Consider the following 22,502-nt stretch of genomic DNA (forward strand, 5'->3'; position numbering starts at 1 on the left):
CTTGCTGCAAAGCCGTTTTTTTCTTGTTAGTATGGGTTTATGTAACCTCGAAGACTGATCAAGTTGACTTTCTCATGGTGGAGTTGCTAAAGTGGACTCCCTTCCAGACTACAGCAGTAGTTCCAGAGGCCCATGACTCTAATGTCAGCATCTACCAAAGCGCTAGTCCCAAAAGGGCATGCATGAGTCATCTGGGAGCCTGTTAAAAATGCTGGAACCCATCCGAAGAGATTTGGACCAAGGAAAGGGAATGGGAACAGTCATCTGAATTGTGACTCTCACATGTGATTCTGATGTGGGTGTCCCCATGCCATCATTTGAGATATATTTCCATAGTAATGACAGTCGGTCTTTGCTTATATTTTGGAAGATGTCTTGTCAATCCTGAACCTATATGATCTCCTGCTTATATCAGGTACAGGTACATCTAAATCTTCAAGTCTTCCTCCCAGACCACATATCTTACCGTTGCCATCTTTAACATCAATTCTAAGCCTGGATAATGCTATTAAACTCGACCTCAGAGTTGATGTAAACTAATTATGAGGTTCACATCTGGTTTAAGAGAGTTGGTCCACTCTTTTAGTGCACAATATGTCTGTAAATCTACTAGGAAATAAAAAGTTCAACAAGAGAATCTATATGTGTGACTTACTTTCATTTCTAGAAAACTAAAAAAGATTTAAAAATCTATGGTAACACACTACCTTTTAGATTCTATCTTTGATGATATATTTCCAGCATTTTGTACATGCTCTTTACATTTTGTTCTTGTTATTTATGGCACTTTCATCATGTTTAATGATTTCTATCTTTGAATCTATTGTAGTACCTGTGAGGTTTCACTTCTTATTACTAGTATCAGAATGACATATTTTTTTTTTCTTTTTACACTTGCTCAGCTGTGTACATATGGTGATATTTATAATACTGATCAGTTAGCTGCTAGGCATGGCCACCATGAGATGGCTCAGAATGTTCTTTGCTCGCTGGCTTATAAAAGCCTGAACTTTGCGTCTAGATGGTGCATAGAGGTGTCAGTGCAAAGTGCTCAAAAGGCATGACATAAAGGTATTAAAAGTTGGAGGTTGAGGACTGTCTCTAAAATGAGAATAAAACTGGTTTACTGTGCAAACCCCAAGATAAAACTTTATTATTCATCTAGATATTTTGCTAAATATGCTGGAGATACAGCAATGAAGACACAAATATAGATATATTCAGGGAACCTACAGACTGATGGAGGAGATGGGGAGGTAAATTGCAAGTAAATTCTATAAAAGAAATACAGGGACCTATGTGCACATTAATAGGGACCTCTCTCAGAGGTGGCTTGGTATGGTTTAACCAAGTGAAAAAGTAGGAAGAAATATTGCAAAATGTCCAAGGCCTTCAGGACAAAATATAGCATGGTATGTGTGGCAAGCAGTAGTTTTCAAAATGGCTGCAACATTATTTCCTATCCCACATGCTCTTCTGATCCTGTGAGTTTGCTGCTCCACCAACTGAGAGCTGGATCTGTGTGATCTTGGATCTGAAAGTGATGCTATATGACTTCTGAGGATAAGTCATAAAATATGATAGAGCTTGGGATGCTTGCTCTTGGTATCCAGCCACCATGCTATGAGGAAGCCCAGCCAGTCATTTGAAGAGGTCATGTGTAAGTGTTCTGGGTAATTGCTCCAGCTGAGGTCCCAGTTAGTGGCTAGTATCAACCACCAGATATGTGAGTAAATAAACCTTCAGATTATTCCAAGATTATTCCAGACCCAGCCTTTGCATTTTACTGGCTGAAGCCCCAGACATCACTCAGCAGAGAAAACGTTCAGCAGTAGAGAGGACTTCAAGCATAGTTCAATCAGAGTTCCTTCCCCGTTTCTCTTTAATTTCTCAGCTCTCTCCTTCTGGATGTGGCTGGTTTCTTTCATGGTAGTAAAGTAGCTGCAGGAGCTACAGATGTACATTTGTACATCTTGAATTTAGATAGAGAGAAGAGAGCTCTTTTATTCACATTTGTATATCTTAGATTTAGATAGAGAACTCTCTTATTCCTAACCATCCAAAACAACCATCAAACAAACAAAACTGTATTACTCTCCAATTGGCCCTTCCTGAGCCAATTACTGATGCTAGATAAAGTCCATATGTTGATTAGCTTAGGTCTGATTCTTTGCACAATAATTATAACAAAAAGCTTGAGACTGTTAACTATTTTTATGTCGATCAAAGCCCATCCCTGGAGCTAAGAAGTGAAGGCAATCCCACCCAACTAAATTTCTGCTACATTGCTGGAGGAAGGTATTAAAAAAACAAAGAAACAAAACAAACAAACAAACAAACAAACAAAAACCTCAATGTAAGTTTCTCAAAATTTTCACTAGCCAACTGGTGGACCCTAGCAGTCTAAATGAGTAGGCTACGCATAGTTTGGTGGTTTCAGAAATGTCAAAAATATTTTAAAATTGTTTTTATATAGATCCTAGAAATTTGAAACATAAAATTATTTTCACACAATGTGTTCTTACTTTTATATTTTTAAAGATTATCCATGTTCCAATCAATTGTTTTCTGCTGAGAGTCAGTTAGTATAGTTCTTTTGGGCTAATGTAGCTTCTCACCATTCACATTCTATTGTCCACTTGACTATGACTTCTATGAATCTGCATCTATTATTGCTCATTTTTATATCCCCAGCCACAGCACAGCATGTAGTACATATTCAATAAATATCTGTCAAATAAATAGTTTCCTTAGTTTGTATATTTGTCATTTCTATTATAATGTTTTTATCTGCAATTCACAAAAATAAAAAATTATTGAAGGTCAGGGGTAAAAATGAATATATTAAATTAGTGCAAATAATAGAAATTTAAACAGTAATCTGATTCTAGTGCAGATATGATGAGAAAATGAATGTGCTGGGCAAATGAAACTGTAAAATAATGATTTGACATAAGCAGATGATAAATAAAAGTGTGACTATGAAGTACAACCGTACATTATTAAACTATATAAAATTGAGATTTTATTGAACTGGTGATGCTTTTTCCTTAGCTCTCATTTCATTGCCTATTATGGATCTATCATCTATCTATCTATCTATCTATCTATCTATCTATCTATCTATCTATCTATCTATCATCTATCTATCATCCACCGAAAACTCCATTATTTTATTTTTTATAAGAACTTATTTGTTATAAGTTCTAAGGAAATCACTCAAAACATAGAAACAGAGAAATAATCTCTAAATCCATATAGAAAAAATACATGGTTAAAAAAGTTTCTAGTAATTCAAAAGGAAGCAATTAAGGAGAAAAAAAACAAAATAAAATAAAACATGGAATAGGTGAGACAAGTAAAAGCAAAAATTGAGATGGTTAATTTAAACCTATTTAGTCTTGTAATAATAGTAAATGTAAATTAACTAAATTCACCTTTTAAAAGGCTAGACTATTTGGTTGGATAGAAATATAAATTATATGTTGTTTAAAATAAACATGCCTAAAACATAAGGACATAGAAAGGTTGAAATTAAAGCATACAAAAAGATCTTATTCAGATGTTAATAAAAGGAAAGTTGGATTTTCTGGAAACATGGTGGAGTGAGAGATGTCCCCGGATCTCTCCTCTTGAAACAACAATAAGCTGAACATCTAAAACTCAACAAAAACACCCAGACTGCACACCAGCATGTCTGAGCACTTTAGAGTTACCACAGGTTAGAACCTGTGGTAACTGCACTTTAGAGTTACCACAGGTTAGAACCCCAGGTGTTGGGCGGTGGACTAGGACAGATAAATAGTCCATTAAACATCATAAACAACCAAGGTGACAAGGCATCTCAGAAACAAAGAAACATAAGAATAATGGGCATTACCGAAGGCAAGGAAAAGGAGCAGGGACTAGAAAGCATTTTCAGACAAATAGTGGATGAGAATTTTCCAAATCTATGGAATGAGCTGGAGCTTGGAATTCAAGAAGTCAACAGAACACCCAATTATCTCAACCCCAAAAGGCCTTCACCAAGACACATTGGATTAAAGTTATCAAAAATCAGTGACGAAGAGAATTCTCAGGGCAGCCAGGAAAGGAAACAGTAACATATAAAGGAAAACCCATTATATTATCCTCAGACTTCTCAGCACAAACCTTTCAAGCCAGAAAGACATGGAATCCAATATTTAAACTATTAAGTGAAAGGAACTACCAGCCTAGAATAATGTAACCAGCTAAGCTCTCCTTTAGATATGGAGGAGAAATTAAGTCCTTTCCAGACATACAAAAATTGAGAGAATTCTCCACTACAAGGCCTACACTACAGGAAATACTGAAAAGGGTCAGCTCACCTAAAACAAAATGAAAGAAAAAAAAAACATAATTAGGAGTAAAGTGACTATCGGGCAAATAGAAGCAGAAGAATGCAAACTTTACTAAGAACAGGGCGTTATAAACTTAAATAATAAGAAGAAAATTGCTGAAGGAAGATAGTAATGAACGTTCAGCATACATAGGGACGAATTGAGACAACAATGACTGAAAAGGGGAGGATTCAAAGATCTAAACTCGCAAAGGCACGTGAGAAGAAAATGGAATATATATATATATATATACACACACACATACACACATACACATATAGACATATGTCTATATGTCTATATGTCTATACGTGTATGTGTGTATGTGTGTGTGTGTGTATATATAAAAAACTATCCTTTACATATTCGTAATATATAACGGAATATTCAGAACTGAAGTATATAACATAAAACAAGAAGAATCATAGGCAAAAACTACAAAAGCCAACCAAAATAAAGAAAACAGCAACACAAGGATAAGGAAGCAATGGAAACACCGAGCTAACTGGGTCAGAGAGGAAGTAAAAGAGAGATTAAGAGATACATAGAAACGAATGATAATATAGTACAACATATCAAAACTTTTGGGACATGGCAAAAGCAGTCATAAGAGGAAAGTTCATATCATTACAGGCCTGTCTCCAAAAATAAGAGTGAGCCCAAATAAATAACCTAACCCTTCATCTTAAAAACCTAGATAAGGAAGAGCAAATGAGGCCTAAAGTCAGCAGAAGGAAAGAAATCGCCAAAATTAGAGCAGAAATAAATGAAACTGAAAACAAAAAATAAAATAGAAAAAAATGAATACAACAAGGAGCTGGTTCTTTGAGAAGGTTAATAAAATTGACAAACCCCTGGCTAGACTCACTCAAGAAAAAAAAAAGGATAAAACAAACAAAATCAGGAATGAAAGGGGAAATTATGACTCACATCGCAGAAATACAAAGGATCATGCAAGAATATATATTATGAAATACAAAGGATCATGCAAGAATATATATTATGAAAATATATAATAACAAATTTAATAACCTAGAAGAAATGGACCAGTATTTAGAAAAATACAATCTTCCTAGACTGAATCAAGAACTGGAAAATCTAAATAGACCGATAGCAGTATGGAAATTGAAACAATCATCAAAAACCTACCCAAAAGGAAAAGTCCAAGACCACATGGCTTCACCAGTGAATTCTACCAAACATTCAAAGAAGATTTAATACCTATTCTCCTCAAACTCTTCCAAAATATCGAAGAGAAGGCAATACTTCTCAACACATTTTATGAGGCCAATATTACTCTGATACCAAATCCTGGTAAAGATAACACACAAAAAAGAAAAAGTAAACTACAGACCACTATCTCTTATGAACACAGATGCAAAAATTCTAAATAAGATACTAGAGAACCAAATACAGCAACACATTAAAATGATTTTACACCATGATCAAGTGGGCTTCATCTCAAAGACATAGGGATGGTTTGACATATGCAAATCGATTAATGTGATACACCACATAAACAAATTAAAAAGTTAGAATCATATGATCATATCAATAGATGCAGAAAAAGCCTTCGAGAAGATACAGCATCCATTTATGATCAAAACACTTAACAAAATCAGTACAGAGGGAAAGTACTTTAAATTAATAAGGGCCATATATGAAAAACCCTCAGCCAACATTATATAATGGTGAAAAACTAAACATCTTCCATCTAAGATCAGGAACAAGGCAAGGCTGTCTACTATCGCCGCTCTTATTCAATATAACATTGGAAGTCCTAGCAAGTGCAATCAGACAAGAGAAAGATATAAAAGGCATCCAAAAAGGAATTGAAGAAGTCAAACTGTCACTATTTGTGGATGACATAATTTCCTATATAGAAAACCCTAAAGACTCCACAAGAACACTATTAGAAACAATAAGCATATACAGTGAAGTTTCTGGATACAAAATCAACATTCAAAAATCCATAGCGTTCCTATACTCTAATAATGAAGGGTCAGAAAAAGAAGTGGAAAAAAAAATTCCTTTTGCAGTTGTAGCAAGAAGAATAAAATACCTAGGAATGAATTTAACAAAACATGTGAAGGACCTATATAATAAAAACTACAAGGCCCTATTAAAAGAAATGGGAGAAAATACAAAGAAATGGAAAGATATTTTGTGTTCTTGGATTGGAAGAATCAACATAATTAAAATGACCATATTACCTAAAGCATTACTTTACGCAGATTTAATGCAATCCCCATAAAAATCCTATTGGTATTTTTTAAAGAAATAGAACAAAAAATCATCAGATTTGTGTGAAAGCCCAAAACACCCTGAATTGCCAAAGCCATCCTGAGAAAAAAGAACGAGGCTGGAGGCATCACTCTGCCCTACTTGGAATTATACTACAAAGTGATGGTAATCGAAACGCATGTTATTGGCAGAAAAATAGACACATGGACCAGTAGAACAGAAACGAGAGTCCAGAGGTAAACCCATACTCATATGGGCAAAAATTTTCAACAAAAAATCGAAAAACATACAGTGGAGAAAGGAAAGCCTCTTTAATGAATGGTGCTGGGAAAACTGGAAAGCCACCTGCAAAAGAATGAAACTAGACTGTTGTCTACCACCACACACCAAAATTATCTCACAATGGATTAAGGACCTGAATATAAGACCTGAAACAATAAAATGCATAGAAGAAAACATAGGAACTAAACTCAAGGGCCTTAGACTTAAAGAGGATTTTATGAATTTGACCTCAAAGGCAAGGGAAATAAAAGCAAAAATAAATGAATGGGACTACATCAAACTAAAAAGCTTCTGCACAGCAAAAGCAATCATCAATAAAGTAAAGAGACAACCATCTGAATGGGAAAATATATTTGCAAGCAATGCCTCCGATAAGGGCCTAATATCCAAAATATACAAAGAACTCATACGACTCAATAACAACAAAAAAAACAAAAGATCCAATTAAAAAACGGGCAGAGGACCTGAACAGGCTCTACTCCCTAGAGGACATATAAATGGCCAACAAATATATGAAAAGATGCTCAACATACTAGCTATCAGGAAAATGCAAATCGGAACTACAATGAGTCTATGGCCATGCTACCTTGAACAAGCCTGATCCTGTCTGATCTTGGAAGCTAAGCAGGGTCGGGCCTGGGTAGTCCTTGGATGGGAGACCACCTAGGAAGAAGCTGTAGGAGTAAAAAAAAAAAAAAAAAAAAATGGATTGTAAGCTGACAAGGTCCTTGCAATATGTGAGGTCAACCAAGAGTTGCCTCACCTAAACAAAACAAAACAAAACAAAACAAAACAAAAAAAACTACAATGAGCTACCATCTCACACCTGTTAGAATAGCTATAATCAGCAGGACGAGTAATAACAAATGTTGGAGAGGATGCGGAGAAAAAGAAACCCTCATACACAGCTGGTGGGGCTGCAAATTGGTACAGCCTCTATGGAAAACAGTATGGAGTTTCCTCAAAAAACTAAGAATTGATCTACCATATGATCCAGTCATCCCTCTACTGGGTATTTACCCCAAAGACTTGAAAACCCATATCCAAAAAGATATTTGCATACCGATGTTCGTAGCAGCATTATTCACGGTGGCCAGGACATTTAAGCAACCGAAGAGTCCTACAATAGACGATTGGACAATGAAGCTGTGGTACATATATACAACGGATTATTACTCAGCCATAAGAAGAGATGAAATACTGCCATTTGCGGCAACCTGGATAGACCTTGAGATAATCATGCTAAGCAAAATAAACCAGACAGAAAAAGTTGAAAATCACATGATATCACTTATATGTGGGATAAAAACCTATAAGCAACAAATGAACAGGACAAACAATCAGAGACTCATGGACACGGACTATAGACGAGTGGTTACCGGAGAGTAGAGGTTGTGGGAGGAGGGGGAGGTAGAAGATGGGCAAAGGGGGTCTAATATAGAGGGGTAGAGGGAAGGTGTAGTGGGTAAAGGGGATCAAATATATATGGTAGCTGAAGGAAACTGGACTTTGGGTGGTAAACACACAATAGAATATACAGATGTCAAATTATAGTATACACCTGAAAATTATATAATTATATTAACCAATGTTACCCCAATAAACTTAATTAAAAAAAAATAAAAGAAACAGAAGATGAAAAAAAGTAAAAGGAAAGTTGGTATAGTTATACTAATATTGAACAAAATGACTTTAAGTCAAAAAGAATTGCTAGAAATAAGTCACTTATAATGACAAAAATATCATCTCACTAATAAGATATGTCAGTTTTTAATTTGTATGCAACTGATAATATGCCCCTAAATGTGTAAAGCAGAAAATAATAGAATACAAAGAGAAATGGACAAATCCACAATCCTGTTGCAAGATTTTGGGTTTTTCAATAATTGATGGACCAAACAGAAAAAAAAAAATTATATTTCACAAACTCGGGGCATTTAAACCATTGTAATGAGAACATTAAAAAGTATTTGCTATTAAAGAAAAATTGATGAATTAAACTTTATCATAATTCCAAACAAAAGAATTGTATCTAGAACATGTGAAGAACTTATATAATCAATAATAAGAAAGACAAACAATTCAAGTTAAAAGATATAAGCAACAGACCTAAAAATTTAATTCACAGAAGATATAAAAATGACCAAAAAGCACATAAAAATGTGATCATTATTAGACATTAAGGAAAATAAAATTAAAGCAACAATGAAATGGATGAAAAAGCCATACTAGAAATAAAAAAGACTCACAACAACAAATGCTGGCATATATGTGGGGAAGTTGGAACTCTATACATTGCTGGATGGAGTGTAAAATTAACAGCCCCTTTGACAAACTGTATGGCATTTCCTATACAGTTAAAACTGTTCTAGTACCCAGCAGTTCCACTGTACAAAAAGACTTGTGTAAAAATATCTCTATTCATATAGCCCCAAGTTAGAAACAACCCATTGAAATGGATAACAAATTGTGTTGTTTTCATACTATGCAATAAGAAAAATCAATTACTAATACATGAAACAATATAGGTGATTTTCAAAAAACTCTGGGTAAAAGAAGCCTGATACAAAAGAGTACATATCGTACTGTTCCATTTACAGTAAGCTCCAGAATAGACAAAATTAATCAATAGTAAAAGAAATTAGAAATATAGTTGCTCATAGGAGAGGGACAAGGATTGACTAGAAAACTTTTTCTGAAGTGATTAAAATGTTTTATATCTTAATTAAGATATTAATTATATTTTCAAAATTAATCAAATTATATACTTAAGTACATTTCACTGTATATAAATTTCATCTTTAAAAAAGCCCTTGAACACTCTTTGTACAAAAGCCACACTCATTTATACACACAGGCACGACACAAACATACACACTTCATATTAACACATCAGATTGCAAAAATGAAAATGTAATTGTCAGTGAGTATGTGGAACAACCGGAACCTGAATTCTCTGCTTGTGGGAGCGTAAAGTAATACAAGTTGCCAATATTTAATACAGTTGAATGTGTGCGTATGACCCAGCAATTCTCCTACATATTGTGTACTTCCCCAAACTCGCATGTGAACAAGTACTGTATATTCAAAGCAGTACCGTCTGTAATAGTTATAAACCAGAAGTCACCAATAGGAAAATGTATATATAAATCATGCATCACTACAACTGAATATCGAACAGCAGTAAAAATGAAAAAAGCAGAGTTACTCTCATTATGTTTCTGAGTAGAGCTGCTTAGAAACAGAACACTGAGGGTAAAAAAGAATGCAGAAAAATACATATTGCATGATATTATTTATGTAAAACTTAAATTATAAAAACCCAATTCAATAAACTCCCTATGCATATATATATATATAAATAGGAATAGTATAAAAATATGAATGAAAAATAAGCATTGAATTCAGGACAGTGGTTACCTCTAGGGAGGGAAAGAAGCACACAGAGGTTCCATCTCTATTCATAATGTTTTATTTTTAAAATCTGAAGCAAAGGTGGAAAAATATTAATATCTGTTATGCTTGGTGGTGGATACAGGGTATTTATTTGAGATACTATTCTACATGCATTTCTGCATGTTGAAATATTTCAAGATAAACAAAGAGAAGTCAACTCTCTGACAACTCAAACTTAGAGAGACCGGTGTGAGGAATTCAAGAGATGATGAAACTGTTCCTCTGCCCAAGAAATATGGGAGTCATTTGTTCTTTGGAGCTTTGGGTATACTTTAGCTCATTTATTTATCCTTACCCTCTTTCCATGAAGGATTCAAGGTAGCTTGCACAAAAGACACATACGATGAGCCAGGAAAACATAAACATAAGTAGAAAATCAGGATCAAAGATAACAAATAGTCCATCAATACTGGTTAACCACAGTGCCGTGATCAAGTTTCACACTTGGCTCTGAACTTCTTGGCAACACTTACCATCCCATCCCCAGCTGACCCAGAAAAGCGGGTTATGAAAACTAACCATTGTTCTTCAGAATTCAAACTTAACATTTTCCTGAGCAGTCTCTCTGTACCCTATTTTTCATGTTGTCTTGCTAACTAGCCAGGTTCTTTTTTCCCTTATTCTTTTGTCCCTCCATTCCTTCTCGCATTCTCTCCTCTCCCTTCCCCTCCATTTCTCTTCCCTCCTTATTTTACCCAAACACCTTAAGACTATTGGTGGTTATGAACGCGGGTGCTATCTATTATTTATTGGCTGATATACTCTTGGGTGAGGTTTTTAACTTCTCTCTGCTTCAGCTTTTTAATGTCCAAACGGGGATATCTATCATATGTATATCACAGTTAGGGGATTAAATGAGATAATAATGCCCATGAAAAGCTTAGAATAGTGCTAAGTACTGTTCAGTAACTCCTAGTTGTTGTTATGATGATTATTTCTCAGTGGAGGAGAACATGAATCACAATATATTTTGCGTGCTGGTCAGGAATAGATTAAGGGTAGGGTAAGGCTTCACTGTCTCATGGGCAGGGCCTGTAGTGGCCTGAAGCTCAGGGAGTGGGAGGGCTGACACCAGAACCCCCCTCAGACTCAGTAGCAAGGTTACTAGCCTCGGCTCCCACAGAGCACTTAGCAACCACCCCCACATCCAGCAACACACTCGGCCATCTAGGCGCTGCACCAGAACGTGTCGGGGAGACTCTCCTCAGATGGGGGTACTGGACGTTTCTGCTTTTGAGGCAACCACAATATTGTTTCTGCTTGAGATTCCTTTTGAAAAAATGTGATCTTTCAGCACACACTAACTAGCCTGACAGTCTCAAACTGTGGGATGTGCATCTCTTTCCTCTTCCTGAAGACCAAGGAAAAGCCCAAATAGAGAGGACGACTTGTTCCAGGGATCACCGCTAACAACCTAGGACCCTCACTTGATTCCAGGCCCAGCAGACCCATGTTCCCTGTGTCCTTTCATCCGGAGATTCCCCTCACCTAGGAACTCCCACAAGCAAAATGGGTTGGGAGGAAAGTGAGCTAAAGAGGAGAGGAATTAGATAGGACACAGACCCTAGGAGTTTGGAACCAGGCAAAATAAAGATTCAAGAGGTAGACATCAATCAGTATGGGACGGAGGGGACAGACAAGAGGGAGCTCATATACAAAGCGATGAGCGACCAAGTGACGAAAGCTGGGCCATAAGGAGGTTTGGTTTCAGGAACAGACAGATACCCTATTACTAGGCCTAAAGAAGAGGGACTAGGGTAGAGCCAACAGTGCCTGTAGGCTTGCTGCCAAGTCATTGAGTACAGACTTAGGGTTACCTAAATTCCCAGAAGGACGGGGTGCGGAGGCGGGGGCAAGAATGCATGTAAATGTGAGGGGCAAGTCTCCTTAGCATTAGGGATGGGAGGGTTAAGGGAGAAGAGGTAGCATTCAGGAAGTTAGGCAGATTATTTATTAAATAGTCAGGCCACTCACCTGCAAAGCCTAGAGTGAGCAACAACAGTTCCCCACACTCTTGAGGAGTCACAAGTTCTTGCCTTCCCTATTTACTAGAAGCCCACAACAGACAAGATATTCTTGTTTCTCCTCTCAACATCACCCTCAAGGTGAGATCTCATTTCTATACCAAACAAGATACAAACCCCAGGAGAGATCACCCTTTACCAGCCAGGTGAGAGAGGATACTGTATGTTACAATTTAGAGAGACCAAAGGATCATCAAGAAATGCTAATACCTCTTCGTGTCCTGGGGCACCAGTTCTGTGGTTCAACTTGTATCTAGAAGAAGAAAAGCTCCATTTTTTGGGTGTTTGCTGTGTGCCAGGCATTATAAGAAATGCTTTAAATGCATTATCTCATCTATACCTCACAACACTCTTATAAGGCAGGTACTGTTTTGAGGAAACAGGTTCAGATTGGTCATAAGCTATCAAGCTGGTAGCTTAAGTGCCAAGATGCAAACCCAGTGTGACTTGTGACAGTGTGACTTAAAAAGCCATGTTCTGAAACAGAATGTTAACCTCCTAAACTTGAGCATTCCTTTTTTTTAAGGAGGATGGCCAACAGGGACCTTTCTTAGAACTGCAAAAGCAGCTTACTTAGCTTCCTGCCAAGCATTTCTGTATGACTTTGTTGTCCTATTTCGTTCTTGTTATTCCACATTCTGGTGGTCCTGCTGCCAGTGACAGCTGCTATGTGAAATCTGAGCAAATTGGAGAAGTCCTATTTACTGACCTGTAAGTCTGTTTTTCTGAAGTTGTATTGTCTCTAGCTGTAATAATGTGCTGCACCCATCCTTCTGACCAGCACAAACTAGGTCCCAAACTTCACTGCTTTTAAACCCCTGCTTATGTCCTATTTACTTGTTTGATCTTCAAATGGAATTAGAAAAGTTAGAACCTTTCACCTATGAATCCCTAATGCTTCTCAGGTATAGGTATACTCACCTACTTGAGAACAGACCTCAGAATAGCTAACAATGGAAGGAAATGGCTTTCAGAGAAGCTGACTTACTGATTTGTAACTACATTTTACATTCACTACGGATCCCTTAAGACAAAGCACTTTCTTTCTGTCCCAGTTTTGATTTTTCATATTTCGTGCCTACTGTGACCCTCACGATCTCCTGTGGCACCCTGAGGGTATAGCCCTAGAAGATTCGAACCTCTTCCTATATAAGTGAAGAGACGGGCTCCTATTCAGTGTCTTTGAAAGACGCTAAAGATGAACACGCAATAAAATGACAATTCTGACTGGATCAAGAAGGCAAACACACCCTTTTTAAAACTAATTTATTAATAAGTTTAATAATAAACTTATAAAAAACAACATATTTTTGGTTTCGAAATCATGACATAAAATAAAAAGGCAAATAACTGGAAATTATCAGCTGCAAGAAGGTAGAAGCGACTCATGCTGAACCATGAGCAAACATTACATGCTTTGGGCTACAGCAGGGGGCACCATTCAAAGCAAGAACCGAAGATGCAGTGCCAGTTCAAGGTCCAAGTTATTTCTAAAAACTACGTAGTTTCCAAAGGTTTGGCCATCATATATAGGAAATTAGTCCTCCCTTTCTCTAGCTTTCCTTCTATCCTTCCCAACCTTTAACTATGAGAACAGTAGACAATAACGGTTTGATGCTATTCTTTCTAGTTTGTAGGACAGTGTTGCTGTTTTAACATGTTTAACCTACGTATTTCCAACTTCACGAACATAAAACTGCTAAAATCAAGTGTAACTACAAGCCATTTCTATTTTTGGTCAGTTATCTGCTGTAGGCAAAGCTTCATATAGGAATTTTTATTGCGGATTTCTATGACTGCATCCCTAACAAGCTCAATGAACATCTGTGGCCAAAGCTTCTGCAAAGCCTCGTTTTTCATGTTGATTTCTGTGGCTTCCTTCACAAGGTCCTCTATGTACATCTTGCAGAATTTCTTTTTTTCCTTTACTTCCTGTTAAAAAAAGAAAAACTTGCATTGAATCATAATTAATCTGAAAGCCAAAGCAACAATTAGCTGAACCAGAGAAACTTGACTAATCTATTCTGACCCTCACCCCTCAGAGCAGGAATACTCTCCTAGACAGTCTGGACACAGCATTCTGCTTGAGTAAAGACAGCAACAGGGAGCCCCCTACTTCCTAGTCCGCTCCTACCTCTGTTGGACAACTCTGTGAGAAAACGTGTTTCTTTATTGGAATCATTGGATCATAACTACTATTTTTCCCTTGGTAGACATTATCCCTTCTCAGTTCGGGTAGTTTAGCTCATACAAGTCAGCTGCATGCACAGATTCATGGCTTTTAGTGGTAAATGTATCAGAGCACTGACACTGACTATCTTAATTGGTATGAGGTTAGTTAATATCCATATACATACTTTAAATACCATACTGAATTCACTCTGTATTTTAGGAAAGCAGGTAGTGTGTGGTACACTACACTGACTTATGTGGCCTTGACCATTTTGACAAAGTTGGGGAAAAGTGTACAAGGAGAAAGATGAACTATATACAAGCCTGGGACCCAGAAGTTGGCCTTTGAAAGAAACAGCGCTCCTACTCAACTTCGAGGTCTGGCAGTCTGCAATTGAAAACCCTGGGTTCAAAACACAATAGTGAAGTTTTGGACCAAAGGATATTCAGGCATTGGGCCCCGGTTTCATTCTGGAGGCTGAAACAAAGCCACTTCATTTGATGCAAGAATTCAGCATTAATTCTGACTATTGATACTTTTGGGGAGTATAAAGACATGATGATGGAAAATGTCATTTTATATATGGAAAAATCAATGGAATAGATCAGATAATCAGAATTATAAGAGAATCAACCTGCATTGATGAAGAAGAAAAGAAATAATAAATGTCAATGAGACAATAGGTTTAAGTATTTGGAAAGGATTTACTGAAGCCTCTAACCCAAATCAAAACACTAAAATAATTTCGTGGTGAATTAAAGGGTTAAATTAAAATGTCAAGAGATATTGCCACTAAAGCTACTTGTAGAAAGATTTATAATAAGGAAATACATTATAATGTTAAGTAGAAAAAGAAAAACATAAAATGAGATTTTAGTAGAGGTTGGGTTATACAAGTGTATTTGTCAAAACTTAGCAATTGTACACCTAAGATTTGTATTTCACTGTAAGAAACTGTATCCAATATTAAACTCTAATTAATGATATGCATGCTGAATTATTCAGGTAGAAGCATGCTAATGTGTGCAATTACTTTAAAATGAATTTTAAAAAGGTGGAATGTTGGTGTATGGAGGATGGGTCGATGCATAGAAATGTGACAAAGCAAGTACACTGTTAATAGCATAATCCAGGTTTGGGTATATGACTGTTTACTGTAAAATTCTTTCAACTTTGCTGTATGTTTGAAATTTTCATTAAAAAGTTAGCAAAAATTATATAGAAAACTATTGGAAGAAAATATACTGAAGTGTAATTAAGATAGTCTTTGTGTTGTGAGACTAGGAGTGTTTTTTCCTCACTTATTCTGCTTTTCTTCCTTTTCCGGATTTTTCACAATTTTAAAATAACACGTTCTATATTCTTGATTGATTAATGTAAGTTAATGATGAGTCTCAATTGTCACTAACTTTCCCTAACAGAGGCATATTTTGGAAATTTTCTTATTACGTGAGATTTTTCTAATCACCCACCACACAGGGGTCAACATTTGATTTAGCTCATGTGCTCAAAAAAAAACAGGTCATGGGTTGACCTATCATAAAGACATGTACAAATTTTGATGGGCAATAAATAACAAATGGTTCCAGCTGGTTACCTCTCCGATGTATCCAACATCTCTAATGCAGAAATATAGTCAGGGACTCAGTCGCCTGCACTAAGTCAGCTTGTTGATGAGAACAGCATTTAGCTGCTCCCCCTTTTTTAAAATTAAATTTATTGGGGGTGACATTGGTTAATAAAATTATATAGGTTTCAAGTGTACAATTCAATAACACATCATCTGTATTTTGCATTGTGTGTTCACCACCTAAAGTCAAATCTCCTTCCGTCACCATGTATAGGCCCCCTTTACCCTTATCTACCTCTCCCCCTTTCCCCTTTCCCTCTGGTAACCACTAAACTGTTGTCTGTGTCTATGAGTTTTTGTTTGTTTGTCTAGCTGCTCCCTTTTAACATTCAGTAAATCTGAGCTACACAAGGACTACTAGGAAGAAAGACAAGTGTGAATCACCAGAGATCAATAACTAAAAGGAGCAATATTTTACAATAAGCAATGCATTTACACAAGTAGGAGGCACAGAGTATATTTAGTGAATGCCTCTCCCAGATTTCTAAGTTTCTTAAAACACAATTTTGAATTTTTAAAAAGATAAAGTTCTAGCAGTACTACTGAAAAAAAATTTTTCTAGTAATTTAGGGATAATAAAAGTTAAAAGATATTTAAATGATGTATATTGTTAAATAATTTATATATAATAAAAATGAAAATAAACTTTTCATCATTGCAATTTTTGATGCTTTAAAATTTCCTGCTATAGTTTCTTCCATTACTTCATTTTAAACGTTGATATAGAAATGTATCTGCTATAATAACTGTTAATTTAGTAGCTATGTTTGAAAGTATTTTTACTTCATCATTTCCACTCTCCTCAAAGCCAATTACTCTGTACCTCCATGCAGTGTACTCTAAAACTCATCATCTGCCAGCACAATGCACTCTGCCTGCTCAGAACGATCCTGTTAAGGAGCACACCAGAGATACCTCTCTCGCCCTGACCCATCAAGGAGTTGTTGCTCTTTGAATAATGCTTTTTGCATTCTCAAATGCTTTCATATGCTTATTTTTTCTATCCCACAATATCTCTGTGTGGTTCATAAAGCAAATATTGTACAAGTTTAATCCTAATGAGATGAATTCTAAACAATATTGTTTATATTATTTCATTGAACTAAAATTTTGTTGTCATGAAGATGGTTTGGGGGGAAAAAGTAGGTTAACGGTGGGATTTGTTATAAAGTGATTTTAACTATGTGATAGTTGTACTGGGATTTAATCCATATCTCCATGCTATAAATGGGAAGCTAAGGTCCACAGAAGTTGAGAGACTTGCTCAGGATCAGACATCATTTACTAATATCTGCCTAGAGAAAATCTAATCTCGTCCTTGAAAAACCTGCAGTCTAGCTGGAGAGATGACCCAAACATAAGAAAAGATAACTTTAAAAAGTTGAACAGTAAATAAGTGGTAAATGAGATATTTAGCAAATATAATCAATGTTCAGAGAAAGTCCTTTTGCACTAGGGTGGTCAACAAGACCTCAGGAAGCAGAATAATACACTGTGGAAGAGTCCAAAGTCACAAATCAGAAGGCTCGAGCTCTGGAGGCAGCTCAGTCAGTAACCTGCCATGTGATTCTGAAGAGTTCACCTGAGTCTCCAGTTTTCCCCATCTGTCTAACAGGTTAGGATTCTAAAGTCCCTTTGAGTTCCCTGATTCTACATCCACCATCTTTTTTAGAATGTGTCAGAATAGATGGACAACTACCAAGCAACAGAATTATATATATCATATATATATTGAAAGGGTCTGCCTACCCTGATTTGTGAGTAACTCTCTTCAATTAATTCCCTTAACAACTTGGGACATACAGGAGAAACTGAGCACTTTGTGCTTCAGGGATTTAAATATTTTTCAAGAAATGGGGAGAGTGGTATGGTATAAGTGAAGAAATGATGGGTTGTGAATCAAGAGAGAATGATTAAGGGACTGGGGCAAGGTTTGTCAGGTGTGAGTGGCAGAATCCGGGGCTCAAATCCAAGTCTCCTAGTGGCCTAGTGTTCTTTCCAAAATATTATGTGACTTCGGATTCTTTCTTTGACCTTTAGTATTTCTCAAAACAAGAGTCAACATTCCAGTCTTTGCTTGTTCTTATTTACGGTTCAAACCACTTTAATCAAGACTTTGCTTATATGACTCTACTGAAACTATTTCTGTTAAAAGAAAAACAACTAATGACCTTGATTGCCAAATTTATCAAAATTATTTTCTTTCTAGTTTGTGCCCTTTGAACGTTAGAAAATCATAGCCTACACAACCAAGGTTATAAAGATTTTCTCCTATTTTTTAAATGAGAACTTCAAAGTTTTACTTTTCATACTTGGGAGTTTATTTGATTTGGAGGTAATTTTTGCTGTATGGTATAAAGTTGGGTTTACTTGGTACCATTTATTATATAGTCTTTCTACACTAGTCTGCAATACCTGCTATCTGTATAAAGTTTTCCCACATAGATAGGATAGTTCTGGCTATTTTGTCCATGGGTCTATTTGTCTATTTCTATACTCTCTTCATTATTATGCTTTATAATAATACTTGATATCTGGTAAGGAAAGTTCTTTTACTTTTACTTTTGTGTATTTTATGTCTATCAGATAACTTATTAAAAAAAAAAGGGCTCTGCTCTATCAGATACCTTTTATGATCTACTGGTAAAGTTCACAAATAACCCTGTCCAAGTTTTGATTAGAACCACCTTATATTTATGGATAGATTTAGAAAAATTGCATCTTTATCATTAAAAAGTTTCTGTATGTGAATGTTAACTAGTTCTTCTTCAATGTCTTTCGATAAAATTTTATAATTTATTTAAGGACCGTAAAATTATAAAATTTTATTGAAACCGTCATAAAAAGCTTAAACATATTTTATTACTGATTGCTACAGTTTGTTACTGTGGTAAATGGCATATTATTTAAAATGTGGTTTTGAATAAGCAATACAACCTACATTGAATTGTTGGTCCCTTTTCTAAAAGCTCTTTATGATTTAGGGAGATTATTGCAAACTATTTTTTCAGTTTGTCATTTGTCTTTGCTTATTTTATTCCTCCAGAGATTTTTCTCATTCCAATGCCACACATTAATTTTCCATGGTTTCTTGTAGAAGAAATAATGCTTTCATTATAAACTTTAAAATCTTTGATCCATTTGGAATTTATGCTGGTGTAAGATATGTCTCACATTTATTCTCAGTTCTCTAATTATTCCCAAATCATTTATTGGATAGTTCACCTGATTGGTTTAAATTCTTTATCATAAATAAATTCTCCTTTGTTTAAGTGTATGCCTGACTTTCCATTCTATGCCATTAGGCTATCTCTTCATAACTATCCTGTTTAATTGATGACTTTATAATATGCTTTAATATCTAGTAGTGCTAGTCTTCTCATTGTTCTTCTTTTTCAGTGTTTTTAAGGCTATTTGTTTATTTTTCCCACATGTACTGTAGGATTAACAGGTTTAAAAAATACCTCAATGAAATTTTTTTTGTATTTTTATTGGGATATTAAATTTTTAAATTAACTTAAAGAACACTGACATTTTTGCATTAGATCCTTCTTATCCAAAAGACAGTAGGTTTTACCATTTGCATAAATCTTTTGTGTACTTCATTAATGTTTTAAAGTTTACTTCATATAGCTCTTGCATATTTATTAGCTTATTACTAGATATTTTATCTTTTTGTGTTGCTACTGTGAGTTGGGTCTTTTCTTTCATTATATTTACTTTTCTGTTGTTATTTATATATATAGAAGCTGTTGATTTCTGCTCCATTACTGAATTTTCTTACAGCTACTTACAGTTTCTGAATTAATTCTCTTGGGATTCTCATGTATTCAATAATATTGTCTATAAATAGTAAATTCACTCCCTTCTTTTCAAGTTACCAGTGATTTCTTTCTCTGGTCTCATTGCACTGTTTGTTTTGATAAGTAATCATGGTGATATTGAACATCCTTGTCTTTATACTGACTTCAATGATACATTAGTGTTCTTTGCTGTGCACAAATTACCTCAAACTTGGTGGCTTAAAACAACATACATCTATTATTTCAGTTTCCATGCATCAGTCTAAGCACAGGTAAGTTGGATGTTCTGCTCAGGACTTTACAAGGCTTTACTCAAGGTGTTGGCCAGGCTGTTTTTTTCCTGAAGCTTGGGATCCTCTTCTAAGCTCAAGCGGTTGTTGTGAGAATTCACAACAACCTTCTAATCTCATCTTTTAACATCATCTATCTCAATTTCTGTGCTTCAACAACACTGAATTGCTCATAGTTCCTGGCCCTCTCCTTACCTTTTTTATACATCCATGCCTTTTGTTCATACTGTGTTACTTGCCAGAATTGCCCTTTTCCCTTTGTTATAGAGTTATTTTATCCTTTAAGACTTATATCAGGAAGCTTCTTCTCTAGAAAGCATCCTTTGACTCCCTCCACTCTCTTAATATACTGATTTGTATATCCCTGTATATATATCTATTTCCTTCATTAGAAAAGTAAGATCCATGAGGATAAAGACAAGAACTTCTTATAGTCCAAGTATTATGTGTGATAGGTGTTCAATATGTGATTTTTGAAAGATTAAAGGTATGAATGTAGAGAGAACAAAGATGAGAAAAGAGGATTAGCTGACTGCAAGTATTTGAAGAGTTTTCATAAGAAAGAGACTTATTCTCTTTTCGACACAAAGCAGTACTACTAGGATCATTAAATAAAAGTTATTAGCTTAATATGGGTAAGAATTTCTTCATAGTTGGAATTGTTTATGATATACAACTACATCATGAAGTAGTGACCCTTCTTGCACTAGAAGAATTAAAAGCAAAATCTGAACATCTTTTAGGATGCTATAAACAATAATGTTACGTAGAGTTTTCAAGTGATTTTCAAGCTAGGGCAAGAGCCCTAAGGGCTCCAAAAAGATGCTTCAGGATTGGGGGTGAGGTGAGGGGAAAGGAAAAGAATAAAGATCCAATCAAATGAATCTCTGAACCCCCTACTTTCCCTCTACAACAGCAGTAGCTCCTCTTTTGCTTTGTTCTGACACACTAGTTTGGACATTCAGCTACAATATGGTTTGAAAAGAGTCCCACAACTGTTAAAACACATTAGAAAAGCAGTTTCCTAGCCATTTCACTGCAAATTTCATATATATGTGTATATATATATATATATACATATATATATATGTATATATATATATACGCAACATAGTGCCTTGCGCATAAATCATATATGCTCAATCAATGGTGCCTGATCTCTTTGTCTTGTTCTTTTGCCCTTTAGTCCCCTCAAAATCTCTTAAAGAATCTAACTTTCTATTGCTAATTAGATGACTTGTTTCTTCAGCTTTTTTGAGAGCTCCATCAAGACAGAAATTGCACACTTTTCTTCTTTGTAGCTCATGCAACACTCTAACATCGTATTCCTCCAATAAAACCCTGAACACATGAAAAAATAAAGAATTGGTTCCAGGTTTTCCGACTAAGTAGCTATAGCAAAAATGGAACAGGTCAAAATTATGTCACATGATTAAGACTGTAGAGGTTAATGGTGTAGGAGAATGAAAGAAGTGAATTAAGACATCAAGGACTCAAGCAAATAGAACAGAAATGTGTCCTCTGCCACTCTGGCATGAGCTAGTTAGTACTCACAGCAAGCCTATATCCCTTTCCTTAATTCAGAAAGATGAGGATCCTTGATCTTGCTTTGGTCTAGATTTTGGTACAGATTACTTTTGAACACTTTTTTTTTTCTGTAGAAATTAAGTTATTGGAACTACAGACTCTACTTCTTCCTAATGCCTTGGCGCCTACTGTCCTCAGCTTTGTATATATAAGGCTAGCTAACATTTAAGAATAAAAAAATATTATCTTAACTCATTAAGGAAGAAATGTACTACTACTAAGTCCTAAGCCATGTGAGATATATCTAGGCACTAGATTCCAAAAATCGATGGTATTATTACCTCTAGCTTTTCATTATAAAAGTCTCTTGTGGTATAGTTTAGCATTGCACGATTTGTGTTTTCTCCTACAAGTCTTTTGCTGTCATTATTTTCTTCATTGACAATACCAGGTTTTTTCCCTTTGGTTTCTTGCAGATACCGGAATTGCTTCTTTCTGTAGAAAGAGAGTAGAGATTTAGAGTTACTTTTTTTTATTAAAATATGTCCATATTTTCTTGATTTTTAGAGAAGAACATATATTCTTTTGAATATCTTTTTTATGAGTTTGAGTTTATTATTTGAGCTGAGGTCAGTACCCTAATCTTTCTACTAATTAAGCTACTCAATCCAAATTCTTTTGTTTCATAACTACCAATCATCAATATAAACAT

General features: G+C 35.4%; 1 protein-coding gene across 10 annotated transcripts in view; it reads right to left on the reverse strand.

The window, feature by feature from the left end:
* Positions 1-13,614: 13,614 nt before the first annotated feature.
* The window catches only part of LRRC49 (leucine rich repeat containing 49), a 127,413-nt gene continuing 118,525 nt past the window's right edge, over positions 13,615-22,502 (reverse strand). For 5 of the 10 annotated variants that reach the window (XM_039856392.1, XM_039856399.1, XM_039856393.1 and 2 more), the window contains 2 exons: positions 22,132-22,285; positions 13,616-14,299 (listed from right to left, as the gene is read on the reverse strand). In XM_039856392.1, coding sequence (XP_039712326.1) covers positions 14,096-14,299; positions 22,132-22,285 — 358 coding nt within the window. In that variant the 3' untranslated portion in view covers positions 13,616-14,095. Of the gene's footprint in view, positions 14,300-22,131; positions 22,286-22,502 lie in introns of all 10 variants that reach the window. The other 5 variants (XM_039856394.1, XM_039856396.1, XM_039856400.1 and 2 more) reach the window with 3 other exon arrangements.

The sequence above is a fragment of the Pteropus medius genome, unplaced genomic scaffold (genome assembly GCF_902729225.1).
Source record: "Pteropus medius unplaced genomic scaffold, Ma_sr-lr_union100, whole genome shotgun sequence".
NCBI classification, from domain to species: domain Eukaryota; kingdom Metazoa; phylum Chordata; class Mammalia; order Chiroptera; family Pteropodidae; genus Pteropus; species Pteropus medius.